This window comes from Leptonychotes weddellii, chromosome 4, assembly GCF_054177405.1.
Source record: "Leptonychotes weddellii isolate Sample4059 chromosome 4, ASM5417740v2, whole genome shotgun sequence".
Classification (NCBI taxonomy): domain Eukaryota; kingdom Metazoa; phylum Chordata; class Mammalia; order Carnivora; family Phocidae; genus Leptonychotes; species Leptonychotes weddellii.
The window spans coordinates 90,242,713-90,257,242 of NC_138372.1; the positions used below are offsets into that span (position 1 = coordinate 90,242,713).

General features: G+C 47.6%; 1 protein-coding gene across 1 annotated transcript in view; it reads left to right on the forward strand.

The window, feature by feature from the left end:
* PTGFRN (prostaglandin F2 receptor inhibitor) overlaps positions 1 to 14,530 on the forward strand; it is an 81,575-nt gene that overhangs the window by 42,863 nt on the left and 24,182 nt on the right. Inside the window, exon 4 of the mRNA XM_081815759.1 lies at positions 2,683 to 3,063. Coding sequence (XP_081671885.1) covers positions 2,683 to 3,063 — 381 coding nt within the window. The remainder of the gene's footprint in view (positions 1 to 2,682; positions 3,064 to 14,530) is intronic.

Below are 14,530 nucleotides of genomic sequence, written 5' to 3' on the forward strand. Positions count from 1 at the left end.
GGGGGGGGGTGGAGCGGCAGAACGATTAAGAATTTCATATTTGCAACAAGTTATCTTTTTGTGCAGAATTTCAATTGTAAAGGTATTCTTTATTTCAGACAAGCCACAAAATCCATAATACCGAGTGTAAGACTTGAAAACTCTGAACTTCTTATGCACGTAATAGCATCTGGCTCTCTCCTGAGCCTGGGCTTCATAACCATTTTGTTGCCATGGGCTTCTTTGAGAGTCTTGAAGCCCACAGACCCCTTCTCGGAATTAACGTGTTTTAATTCATTAAAAATGTATATAAGATGACAAGGGAAAATGATTCTATTGAAATAGTTATCGAAATATTTTAAGACAAATTTGTTACATAGTAATATTGTGCTTTATTAATGCATTAAATAATATATAGTAAAAGGCGAAAGATTTATACGCTATGAAGAGAAACCAGAGTATAGTGGTTTGTTGCTTAGTTTCGTAATGAGGGGAGATGCTATATTTCAGGTAGAGATTAGTAAAAACAAAGACAAGATTTTTTCCCACCCAGGTCACAGACTTCCTAAATTATCTTCTTGGACCCCAGGTAGAGGGCTGGCCTCTCTCTTTTTGTCAACACCTGTACTATCCATAGCTAGCTTCTTAAATATTCTTACTGCATTGTTATGATAAACAGCCCAAAGCTACTTAAACAGTGGGGCTGTGTTATATATGTGGCAATACCCCTCTCCCCCCCTCCCCCATGTTGGGAGTGGTCTGCTTCATGCAGATCTTGGTATCTAATTTATGGCTTCAGTTCTATCCGACCAGAGAAAGCTTCACCACCACAGGCTTTGTCCGGGGTATCCCCTTGCATTACGAGTCCTTAGAAATTATTCTTTTTTTTCCTTCCACCTGCTCTGTCCTGTCTCCCAGCTGTGAATCGCCCCGCAATCCAGAACATACGGGAACAATGGTTAGTGATGTGGCAAGCTATTTAGCGCCTTGCAGAGAGAAGATTACAAAGTGAACTCTTCAGTTATTCTTAAAGCTAAGAATCCGTTTTGTCCATACCTGCAGTCCACCGCTGTGTATTTACCCCTTCCACACTCACCTGCTTCCCTCCTGAGCCGCCTTTTACTTCTAGCCGGCACAGAGGTACTCCGGCAGTATTCCAGGGTCTCTGACCATAGGCATTGCTCGTGGGGCTGTTCGAAACCCACACAGTGCAGGCTCAGAGTGGCGGTTCCCATACTGACCCCTCTCAAAAGATGCCCTCAGGTTACTTTTGGCCCCTTTAAAGGGGTGAAGGAGGAGGAAGAATTTGGAGAGTGGGTGGAGGTGAGAAATCAGACTTTTAAATTCCCTTTTATAATACTATACCCACCTCATTTTCTGTCTTCATCAAGGTGGGTCTTGAACTTGACCTGAAATGCTTGTTGAAAATGTTGTCAGGCTTTAGATACATTTATATGAAAGCAGTCTGCTCCAGAGGGCATGGGCTTTGGGGTTGGGCCTTTTCTGAGCCAGGCACGAGCCTTTGTTGCTGAGCTTACTCAGGATAGCAGCTGAGGCTGAACCAGTCTTGGAAGACCAGGGCTGTGCCTCCACTCGAATCCCCTGGGAGGTGTTAGCTATTTCTCATCTAAGCAGTGGTTCCCAGAGCATTACCATGAATTGAGTGCTTTTCTACTCTGATTACAGATGTTCAACTTCTTTAAAAATAAAACAAAACACTCAAAGTAAAATGTTTCCATGTAAAAAGCTTTGACAGGGGAATGCTGAAACCAGATCTGCCCTGAGACTGTGACACCAAATACTTCAATACTTCATCTAAATATAGTCTACTTTTAATTATCCACAGTCTTGTGAGAAGGCAGTGGCATGGATAATCCGAAAGTCATTGTGTTTTGGTTTTAGAATATCTGTTTTATGTTTGGCTTTAAGGTGGGTATGTCTAATGGAATAAATGATGCTCTGCATTTATTCCATTACATTACATTTTGAAGGCTTGACTCATAAGGCATATTGTCTGGTTTCACTTTCCTGGTCCTTCTGTTTAGGATTTTCTCCTTTTTCACCCAGAAGATGGTTTCACCCTCACCTCCTGCAGTCCAGCCTCCAACCCCAAGCCCCTGGTCCCCAACTAATAACGCATGCCGGTCAGCACTGAGCTATCCTTTCTCTGTAAAATCACCCAAGTCTTACCATGCACATGGAGAAGCTATAATTTTAGTTTTGTGATGTTTCGACTTCTTTTCAAACAAGCGTTAACAGTTAAGAGCAGAGCCCCTGGAGGCAGACAGCTCACATTTGAGTCCCTGCTCTGCCAAGTATTACCTGTGTGACCTTGGGCAAGTTACTTAACTTCTCTGTGCTTCAGTTTCCTTATCAGTAAAATGAAGATAATAATAGTACTTACCTCCTACGGTCGTTTTGAAGGTTAACGTTTCTAAGGCACTCAGAGTAGTGCCTGGCATTTCATAAGTGTATGTAAGTGTTTACTGCTGTTAGTATTTTCATGTAATGGAAAGAAATGTATTATAATTTCCTTAATTTATTCAGTAAATATTTCTCAAGCACTTAGAATCGCACAAAGCCTTCTAACTTTAATGCCATAAATAAGAACATAGAAGGAGATGATCTAAAGGGAGGGAGGGAGGGGCAAACATAACCCAGATGATCTAGATGTATTTTTTTTTTTTCATTTTCATTTTCAAGTTCTGCGAGCAGCTGTGGCCCGGAGCGTGTCTGTGGCTGAGGGAAAGGAGCTGGATCTGACCTGCAACATCACAACAGACCGAGCAGATGATGTCCGACCCGAGGTGACGTGGTACTTCGGCAGGTCGCCCGACAGCACTTTGCCTGGCTCGCCCGTGTTGGCACGGCTGGACCGGGATTCCCTTGTGCACAGCTCTCCCCACGTTGCTTTGAGCCATGTGGATGCACGCTCCTACCATTTACTGGTTCGAGATGTTAGCAAAGAAAACTCCGGCTACTATTTCTGCCACGTGGCGCTCTGGGCACCCGGACACAACAGGAGCTGGTACAAGGTGGCAGAGGCCAGGTCTGCCCCGGCCAGTGTGGACGTGACCTGGCTAGGTGAGTGGCTGGGAAGGTGGCCCTTAGCCTCTGGGGCTTTACTCCCTCTGCTAGGATATCAGGACTCCGCAGAGCTCTGCGCCTTTTGCATTATCCTGGCATTCTTTACATCAGGACAAGCATGCTTTAGCCTGGAGAGATCCCAAGCTGGGGGGCGGGGCGGGGGGAGGGGAGAGAAGCAAAGCAGGCTGAAATAGAATCTGGCAGGCAAGGGAAATGTTTAGATAATGTGGCCTCAGTTGTCTCAAGGCCCTCATTTGAGAGGATAGAGTTTCCTTTTGTTGTCAAGATTTGCAGGGTGGGCCCTGCTGAATGGCTCTTTGAAATGGATCTTCGTTGGAGTGAGAACACTGGCCATTCTTCCTTTCCTTTCCTAGACTCTGAGGTGCTCTCTGGCAGGAGCTGGTGCTTTCCTAAAGCCCAGAACAGAAAGAGAATTCCTTCAGTTAACGGAATGTGGTGCTTTGGGTGTGTGTTTGTTTTTTCCTGAATGCCCTGGAATCCCAACATGATTTTATTTGCAGATACCAGTTAAATGGAAGGGCCTTCCTGGCTCCCTGGGCTGTCCTGGTGGGCTCTTTACCCAGCTGGAGGAGCAGAGTGGCCCTCAGCTGTTGGCCACCATGGCCCTCACTTTATAACAGCTTGGCATATATGTGAAATTGTTGTGCCTTTCTTTCATTCGCATCTTCCCTGGCCCTTATTTTCCTAAATGCTTGCCCTTCAGGCCTGACTTTTCTAATTCCTGTTACTGTCTTAGAATAGCTTAAGCAGGGTAGGGGCGAGTGGAGGATGGGGTGCTTCGCCTCCCACCTCTGCCATTACAGAGGTGGAGCTGGACCTACCAGTCAGACTCTTCTGTTTTGAGCTTGATCTCTTCGCTGTCCCGTGGCTGTTCTGAGCCCCGATGCGGGCATTTGGCAACGCTCTGGTGTTAGTAGGTAAACCAGATCTTTAAAGGCCGGGAAATCGTTTCCTCCATCGTCTGATGCTGAGCATCCTCCCACCATGACCCTCATCTCACACTTCGCTCTTCCTCGTCTCCGCATCAAATACTACCGGGTTAGTGGCACATTCGCTGTCTGTTTCTTCCTAATGAGCCTTTATTTGGCGGAGAGGGGGAGTTGGCAAGTGGGGACAGAGGGGGCAGGGAGAAGAGGAGGAATAAGAGAGTGAGCAGAAGGTATGGCCAATTCCGAGTGAGCCCAGGCAGGGTGTTAATCATCCCTGGTAGCAAAGTGATTCTTTGATATCTGCACAGTAAAAGGAGCAGGGTTTATCTGGCGAGCTTTTATTCCTGCCGTCTGAACCCTGTGCGAGAGTCTCTCTGTGAAGTACTGAACTGGAACAATGTTGGCCCAGCTAGAACTCTCCTTAGCAACCTTCAAAATAAAACAGATGTTGTCAGCACCGAGAGAAGACTTTTCATCTCTGGAGCTGAATTTGTCTCATGGCTCTGATGCTCGGTGCACTGTGTGGTGCCGTCAGATCCCAGCGCTGACTCCCGGTACCCCCTTCTCTCCCCCCACCCAATTTAGAATCAGAGCTCTGGTGGATTTTCTCTCTTTTTTTCTAGAAAGCGCTGCCTGCACTCCAGTGTGAGAGCCTCTTTGAAGTGCTGGTGTACTGATCCCAGCATTGCCCGGGGAGACGCAGGGACTGTCAGGAATCAGGAGGGTTGCTCCGGGAGGGAATGGGGCTCTTTTCACCGGAAGGGACTCGTTGGCGGCTCTGGTCTCCAGAGGGTGAGAAGACATAAAGAGACTAAATTGTGGGGAACGGCTCCATTAGGATCCTAAGGATCCAGTTGTTTGTTTTCCTGCAGAGTGCCAGCACCCCGTCAGTGAAAGTCAGCAGTGTGCTTTACCTTGACCGACGGAAGGGACGCAGAGCCCGCACCTCGCGCGGCGTTTTGCACGTGATGGGCACTTGGTAAAGGTCGGCTGAATGGGTAGATAAACCTGGATAGTGTGCAGGCGTGTGCACAGGAAAACAAGAATTGCAAAGAAAGCAGTAACGTCCAACTTACAGAATATGCAGAGATATTAGCACGTGGGTTAACCTTCTGGGCGTGTAAGTGGTAGAAAAACCGCTTGTGTTCTTCTTTCTTCCTCCTGTATCTCCTCCTCCTTCCCTGTGCCTCACACTGTTACAGCTGCTTGGACACTTGTTCAGGAGGTGAGTCAGGCGTGAGTACAGCAGCTGACCTTTCTCCAGGACCTCCAATCTGGATTCTGCCCGGGATTGGATGGGCCTGACCTGATGCCCTACAGTTGTCTCTAGATACACAACATGTATGTGGATACCTTACCTCATGCACTGTGGGGCCTGTTGGAGATGACTGAGAGGTGTCCAGAAGAGACTGGAAGACAGGTGACCTGCCACGGACTCTGTTTATGGAGATCATCTTACGTTATGTGATTATGGGATGTTGGCACAAAAGAGTTCTTGAGAAAGTTGGTTTCCCGTGCAGGTGTTACTCAGAACTTTCAGTTTTGCTGCTTGATAGATTAAAAATAATAGTTACTGTTTATCAAACACTTACTGTACACTGGGCACTGGGCTAAGGACTTTGCATGTGTTAAATACCACAATACCCTTGTGAGTGAAGGACTCTCCCTCTTTCCCATCTGAAAACCACTGATTTTTATTTTGCTTATGATTTTGACGGTCAGGATTTAGGGAAGGACTCAACAGGGTTCATCTCTCATGCACACAGGGACAGCTGGGACGAGTAGGGCTGGGGATCCCCTTCCAGATGGCTTTCTCATGCACGTGACGCTGTGTCCCCGGCCCTCTCCACGTGGCATCTCATTCAGGCCCTTTCCACGTGGCTTTGGCTTCTTACCAAATGCTTTGCTTGGGACGGTCACACTTCTTAGGTGGTGACTGGCTTCCAAGAGGCAGGAAGTGGAAGTGCCCAGCCTTCCACAGTGGAAAGCTGTCCCAGGGCTTGACACAGTGTCTCTTTGGCTGTTTTTTTTTTTTAAGATTTTATTTATTTATTTGACAGATAGAGCAGGAACACAAGCAGGGGGAGTGAGAGAGGGAGAAGCAGGCTTCCCTCCGAGCAGGGAGCCCGATGTGGGGCTCGATCCCAGGACCCTGCGATCGTGACCTGAGCTGAAGGCAGACGCTTAACTGACTGAGCCACCCAGGCACCCCTTCTTTGGCTGTTTTCTATCGGTCAGAGCCATCACAGCGTCTGCCCAAGTTCAAGGGGGCAGAGAAAGAGACCCCATCTCTTAATGAGAGAGTAGCAAGGTCACATGGTAAAAGGGCGTGGGGGATAAGAAACATTACTGCAGATGTCTTTGGAAAATAGAATCTACCAATTGGTGTGAATGCTTGTTTCTTTTATTTCAAAAGAAATGTTTAAAATGACTTAGAAAATTATGTCCCAAAGTCAAGTCTGTCCCAAGTATTGCCATCTTGTGGAAACATTTTGGCTTTGGGAATCGCCTTTATTCCTGAAACGCTAGAGCCTAGAGGCCTCAAAGCTGGGCCATTCTTGTCCTTATTTGCTTGGGGTTGGTACACAGAGCAGATGAGGGAGTTGAAGCTAGTTGGGGTCTTCTCATATGTTCCGTCGTGTTAACCAGACAGAGATCAGGGCAGTGATGCGCATGGGTCCAGCGAGTCCAAGAGCACTTGCAGCAGCTGGGAGGACTGTGATGATTTTGTAGAAGGTAAGAAAAAGCCTCTTTTACTAGGATTTATGTCCTACTTTTGAAGGAGGGGGGGAAAAAAAGACTCCAGTTGGCTTGCAAAATGAAGCCTGATTTAAAGTAAGAGACATAAAAATAAAATCAAGATTGTAAAAACAAATCAAAGAATAGATACCGCAAGGTGGTTGGGATGCATTAGTTAGCTGCACTTGAGCGCTGAATTTGCCTCTGAAGTTTTGAAGAGTTGGGGCACAGAGAAATGTGATTGCACAGTTCACCTCTGATGAAGGAAGCCCGGGAGAGCCAAACTTTTTGTTGGCACTGAATTCATCATGTGCTTTTTTTATGTAAGGGCATTGGAGAACATAATGGACAGTGCTTTCAACTGTTCTTTATGAAAGGCTCTGAGTGATTGTTAAAATGGATGTTTCTCATATCCACTCTCTATAAAAGCTGAGGGCGTAAATCTTAAGTGTGTGAAGGAGTTTCTGTAAGAAGCTGAGTTACTGTGGAGGACAAACGTTGCTTTGTGTGGATCCAATTTAGTCTATGGCTAAAACTAGAGAATCTAAGGAGGCGTGGCTAGCTAGTCTGCATAGTAGGCCATCTCTCTCCGCGATCAGATGTCTCAAATGAGTCTTTGGCACGAGTTGGATACTAATCAGTTTATGGTTGGGCTCTGTGCCCAAAGTACCAGGCTTCTGTGGTGTTAACTGGGGGGCGTTCCACGGGTTTCAGCTACAAGAGTAGAAGGCAGAGCCGAGTTGGGCGTTTTAGTCTTAAGAACCTGATTGGCACTCTCCCCCACTAGAGGACTGTCCCCTCTTCCAGCAGTGTGCCAGCAAAGGAGGCAATTATTTTTCTTTAAAAGGAGCTGCTAATCTGCTCAGTACTTGGTAGAGACTTCAGAGTCCTGCGCCATCCACAGGAGATCAGACTCAGGTCTGCAGACCGTTATGGGCAACTATTATCAGCTCTCTGCCCACGGTTATCTCTGAAGGCAAGGTAGCACTGGGCAAGTGCTGGGGTCCTGCTCCACCACGTTCTAGGCGTGTTATCTTGGGTGTGATGCTTTGGTTTCCTTGGTTTCATGGGAGAATGCATATGAAGTGTTTAGCACAGTGCCTGGCACTCAGGGTCTCTGTTCATTCTCAGGGTGGTATTAATGATACTGGTGTTTGGGGAAGGCAGGGTCAGTATGTAACATACTCTTCCGCACCAAGCGCTTATCTAACTAAGACATACAGGTCTGTCTCAGGGCATGGAGGGACTAGGGATGTGTGTCCTGGAAGCAGCCGCTCCCAAGGAGAAGGGGTTGGGCTGACCATACCCAGCCGTCTTTCTGCCCCTGCTCCCAAACCTGGGAATTCACTCTTCCTCTTCTGGGAGCAGTGAGTGAGGATGAAGAGAGAAAAACTGCACAAGGGTCATCCAAATGATACTACTATTTCCTCCAAAATGGCTAGTGCTGAAAACAACCTCCTAATAAAGATTCTGCCCACGTGGGGTAAAGTGTCTCCCCCAAACAACAGGCTTTTAGAGCCTTGTCTGTTTAAACGGGAGAGAACATTTAATTGTTTGGCAAATGACGAGAGTGGCAACTCTGACAATTAGTCAACTTGCTCGGCTGCCCCCGGAGCACCTGCCCAGTTCAAGAGACTAGACCCGGCCTCAGCAGAGGCGAGGGCACGCCGTCTCCTGGTTTCCTCTAACTCGTGTACGCAGCCTGCTCCTCTGATGAGCTCTCCCAAGTTAACGAAGCTTCAAAGCGGGTATTAGAACAGGGCCCTGTTGTACACAGTTCGGGATCAGTGCCTCGGCTGTGATTACCACTCTTGCCTTCTGGGACGGAGCAGGCTTCGAGAAAGCATTAATAACCGGGTGTATAAGGAGGTTGTGCGGTTTGGTCCTGGTGGGAGCCAAGCCGTCATTCTGCTCACACGCGCCGTGCGAGACCTTCGGCTTCCAACCTGACTCCTCTGGGCTTTGGGTTTTGTTTTGCTTTGTTTGTTTTTTTTTTTTTTTCCATTTAGGAAACATACATGAAAATCGTACCTGGGTCATGAGGTTGTTAAGCTTAAGCGAGAAGGCAAGGAAAATGTACAGCACGGCCCCCAGCATACAGGAAGCCCTCAGTCAGGGCCAGCTGCTGTGCTTGTCATTCTCAAACAGGGATGATGAAACACCGCCCTTATTACGGAATTACTGTGAGAGGAAAAGGAGGCAGTCTCTGTGAAAACCTCCAGTGCAGGTCCCTGCGCACAGTAGGCACAAAGTATCTGCTTTAACAAATTAGCCAAGGACTCTGACAGCTTTTCACTGTTTTTGGAAGTTGTAACAAGGGAGTTTAATGACCCGTATTAAAAAAGCCAAGTCTTTCTTTGGGCAGGGGGTGGGGAGAGGGTTGCAGTGTTGGAGGCCGTAGCTTTAGGGGGTGGTGTGTCTATGAGCAGACAGCGTCCTGGAGCCCGAATAGGGAGCAGATCCTTAGAATTTCTAAGAATAGAAGTGATGATGTCATGGTGAGACTGGCCTCAATATTCTGTGAAAGGGCTTACAGTGTGGGTGGGTGGGTTGTTAGGTTTTTTTTTTTACTTTTTGGAATATAAATTTTAAAAAAACTAACACAGAAGTAGAAAGAAGCACCAGCTTCAATAATTACCAGTATTCTGCTAATCTTATTTCATCTCTCCTCCCTCCTGCAGACACACACGCATGCACGCACTTTAAATTCTTCTGGAAGAATTTAAAGCATATCCCAGACACATGTCATTTTGACATTAAGTACTTTAGTATGCATCCTCAACTGATAAGCATTTTTTAAACATAACCACCATAGCATTCTTAGCCGATTTCTTGATGAGATCAAGCAGGATATAGTGGTAATCAGTAGTGATGAAATGCTTATGCCAAAAATGAGCATTTTTATGCAAAATATTAAATTTACTCCAATTCAGCAAGAGTGTTAGTGTCTTTTATGTGCAAGGCACTGCAGGCATAGCATGTACGGATGAATTAGGTAGGGGGTCCCTGTCCCCGGGCAGAGTCCTACAGAAGGTCCAGAAGACATATATACAATAATAATCAAAGTTCAAGGCAGCGTTCAGATAAAATCCTTAGAGAGCAGTAAGCCTGGTGGGTGGTGGGGTCTCTGTGAAGGTTTGTTGAACATGAAGTAGAGGTATGACAGGTAAGTTCAAAGTAGGCATTCTCCTTTAAGTAGGAAAGGCTATATAGGAGAAGTACTTGCATGATGGATTTCAAGGAATGGGCCGTTTCTGCACAGAATGTTTAAACTTGTAGAACAACAATAAAGGAAAATGTCTACACGTGCACTAAAACAAAAACTAAAGAAGAGCCCACCGGCGCTCCTGCCACTGTGACATAGTGGAGCCATAGCTTCTCCGGGAGTCCAAGTCCAAAGTGGACCTGAAAGGCTGGTGGGTAGTCCAGACGACCCTTGAACATCCTTTAAATCCCTGGAACCTGTGCCTTATGAGTTCCCAAGCCAGGAACCCACTGGTTTTTGTTTGCCTTTGCATTAAGGTCCTCCCTTTTGGGGGCCTGAGATTTAATCTTAACAGAGAATGAGACCAACCAGTCAACGAAGAGATTCTCCTCTCCTGCCAGGCCGCGATTCCTCTAGATGTGCACACTTGTTCATGCATGCACATGAGTGTGTATATGTATATGTATGTATATGCCCTAGCTGCAACCCCGCTGTGCTCTCCTTTCTCTGTATTTGGTTCCATAGGGTTTAAACTGACTCACTTGGAGGTGGAGGATGGAGTAGAATGGGAGAGTCTGTTCAGTCATCTGTTCAGCAACCAACCGAGCAGCTGTCCCAGGTGCTGAGGCAGAGGGAGCAGCAGGAAGGGAGACAGAAAACCTGGAAGCATAGGAGGTGGTTAGGGAATGGTGAGAGGTGTGGTCTCAGTGGAGCGTAGACTATGTATTGGAAGGAGGGAGGCGGTGAGGCTGGACACATGGGTTAGACTCACACTGATGAGCACCTTGCATGCCAGGCTGGGGAGTGTGTTCTTACTCAGGAAGTGAGAAGAAAAGCCACGGGAGGTTTATTGTGCAGATAACTGTGTCTGCCTAGAGGTGCGTTGGGAGGTTATCATGATCGTCTTGGCTGGAAGCAAAGAGAGCCCGAATGAGGATGGTGTTCATGAGGTTTCCACTTTTGTTCACAAATATTTATAGAGCATCCACTGTGTGCAAGTCCTGGAATGGGGGCAGTGTGAGAGTTGGGGACCCTCAGAGTGGAGAGTCGGAGATGGCACACAATTCAAGCAGAGGTGACTGGGAGAGTGAATGGGGGTGTGGCAGCAGGAACCGTAATTGGAAGTTAGGAGGAGTTGGCCATGTCTGTTTGGAGTGGGAGTCAGCTGTGTCCGTGTGTGTGTGTGTATGAGCACACGCATGGATATGAGTGTGTATATATACATGTGTGCGCACATGCATGAATGAGTGTACCTGTGTATGAATGTGTGCTTGTGTATGTATACTTGCACTGTGTGTATGCATGGATATATGAGTGTATATGTATATGTATGTGTGCATGCATGAACGAGTGTGCCAGTGTATGAATGTGTGCACACGCACGTATACTTGCACACACGTGTGTGTGCATGGATATACGAGTGTTTATATGTATATGTGTGTGCATGCATGAACGAGTGTGCCAGTGTATGAATGTGTGCTTGTGTGTATACTTGCACACGTGTGTGTATGGATATATGAGTGTGTATATGTATACGTGTGTGTGCGTGCATGAACGTGTGCCTGTGTATGAACGTGTGCTTGTGTGTGCGCACCTGCATGTATGAGTGTATGAATGTGCTTGTGTATGTATACTTGCACACGTGTGTGTGCGTGCATGAACGAGTGTGCCTGTGTATGAGTGTGTGCACACATGCATGTATGAATGTGTGCTTGTGTATGTATACTTGCACACTGTGTGCATGGATATATGAATGTGTATATGTATATGTGTGTGCATGCATGAACGAGTGTGCCAGCGTATGAATGTGTGCACACGCATGTATACTTGCACACACACATGTGTGCATGGATATACGAGTGTCTATATGTATGTGTGTGCATGCATGAACAAGAGTGCCAGTGTATGAGTGTGTGCTTGTGTGTGCACACATGCATGTATGAACATGTGCTTGTGTATGTACACTTGCACACTGTGTATGCATGATATATGAGTGTGTATATGTATATGTGTGTGCATGCATGAACGAGTGTGCCAATGTAGGAATATGTGTGTGCATGTGTATACTTGCACACACGTGTGTGCATGGATATACGAGTGTGTATATGTATATGTGTGTGCATGCATGAACGAGAGTGCCAGTGTGTGAATGTGTGCTTGTGTGTATATTTGCACACGTGTGTGTATGGATATGTGAGTGTGTATATGTATGCATGTGTGTGCATTCATGAATGAGTGTGCCTGTGTATGAGTGTGTGCTTGTGTGTGCACGCCTGCATGTATGAGTGTATGGATGTGCTTGTGTATGTATACTTGCACGTGTGTGTGTGTGTGTGTGCACGCGCGTGCGCATTGGCAGAGGCAGGTGGAGAGTGAGGGAATTAGGGTACAGATGTGCTGTGCTGGTGATGCCATGGAAGCATGAAACCGAGATGCCTAGAAGCCTGCTCTGTGCCCGTGTTAGGGTCTAAGCCTAAGGAAGAACCCACGGGAGCAGCTGGGTTCTGGAACAAGGAGGGCGCCCTGGGGGCTGCCAGGCCAGGGTGTAGGAGGAGAGGGAGAGGGCTGCTCAGGTGGTTGGTGCGGGAGCTAGTTTTGCCTACCTCTTCCATGTGTCCCATGGTCTGACCACTGATGTCACCGCTTCTCTACCATCTTTCGTGCTAACTTGGACAGCCTTTATTTTCACAGTGCCACTTCAGAGGACTATGCTCAAGGGAAGGAAGTAAACCCCAAAGGACCAAAGGGTTTCTTTTTAAGAGCTGGTGACTGATGAGACAGAAGAGAAATACGACAGGTTGCCTCCTGGCCGTTGGACTGTGCTGGTCATCCAGGCTGAGGGGACGGCCTGTGGGGAGCGGTCTTCCTGGGTCAGATCCCTGGTGGCAGGACCATAGTCATGTCATTGCCAGTCACGGCATTCTGTGTTGCTGCAGGTCACGAGCCAGTCAGTGGTTGTGAGAAAATAATGGAGTTTAGAAGACAGGGAGCTTGGCTCATCTGTGAGGTGCGGGTGTCCGTGAAAGGTGATAGAAGGGACATGGCCCTGGGTTCAGATTTGCCACTTTTGAGCTATACAGGCACGTGACTGACTCTTCAAAGCTCTGGATGGGGAATAGTAGTTCACAAATACGTACGTTTGTGTGTATATATATCTATGAATATGTGTGTGTACATATACATTTGCACACGTACCAGGCACTAGTTTAAGCATTTTCATGTATATTTTAAGTCTTTTTAAAAAAAACTTTATTTTTGGGGTGCCTGGGTGGCTCGGTCGTTAAGCATCTGCCTTCGGCTCAGGTCATGATCCCAGGGTCCTGGGATCGAGCCCCATATCGGGCTCTCTGCTCGGTGGGGAGCCTGCTTCTCCCTCTCCCACTCCCCCTGCTTGTGTTTCCTCTCTCTCTCTGTCTCTCTCTCTCTGTCAAATAAATAAATAAAATCTTTAAAAAAATAAATAAAAAAATAAAAATACTTTATTTTTAAGTCATCTCTACACCCAGCATGGGGCTCGAACTTACAACCCCGAGATTAAGAGGCACATGCTGTGCTGACTGAGCCAGTCGGGCGCCCCTGCATACTTTAACTCTTCATCCTCACAGCCAGGTTGTGAGCTAGTTACTGTTACTACCTCTGTTTTTACAAGTGAGGCACCAGAGAGGTGAAGGCATGGGCCCAAGTACACAGCAAGCCGATGGCAGAGCCAGGATCCGAACAGGCTGGCTGCAGAGCCCCGGCCCTTCACGGCCTCAGTTTGTCGTTCAGGGTAACATGGGAGCACGTGAAGGGTCCCCGTGTCATGCTCCACACGGGAGGCGGGCCGCCGCCGTGTCCCGAGCGCTCGTGACGGTGCGGCGTTCCGGGCCAGTCCTGACGGAGGGGCGCCATCTTGCCCGGCGCCCAGCCAGTCCGCGGCTGTCCTTGCCACGTGAGGGAACCTGGGTGTCCTGGCTGCAGCTACGTTGCTCTGGCAGAGTCCGCCAGGAGGGAAGGGGCTGAAGCCTGGGATGTCGGGTCCCTTGGGACACCTTGTCTTACGCACGTGACAGCCTAAAGGCATTTCGGTGGTATTTCCTCCACAGTCGGTGTTACTGCAGAGGCAGTGTGGGGTGCTAGCCCTCCGCCCAGGAGGCAGAACACCCCCGAGCTGTATAGCTCGGGGGGGTGACACTCTAGCAGCCCGCGGTGTCTCTGCACAGTGTCCCCCTCATGACGCGGCGTGCTCCTGTTGGCGGCCGGGGCCCGTTGGTTTAACTGTGTGTGCCATGGGGACCACCCTCATTGCAATTAAATGCTCGTGAAGATGACATTTGAAGGGGACAGGATTTTGACTTCTTTCCTTTTCCTGGCCACTGAATCATTCTTTGGGAAGTCATGATGTTACACATTTTATTAGAAGCGTAAATCACAAAAGAACAGTTCCTTGACCTCAGCAGTTTATAATCTGAGTGAGTCATAAATAAAAGCAACGTTAAATAAAACTAAACTGTTTGATTGAGGTGATAGGAATAAAGATAGTGGTGGCAGATGGAAAGTTCTGTTTAGGGAGAGTTCGGGTGCTCCTAGC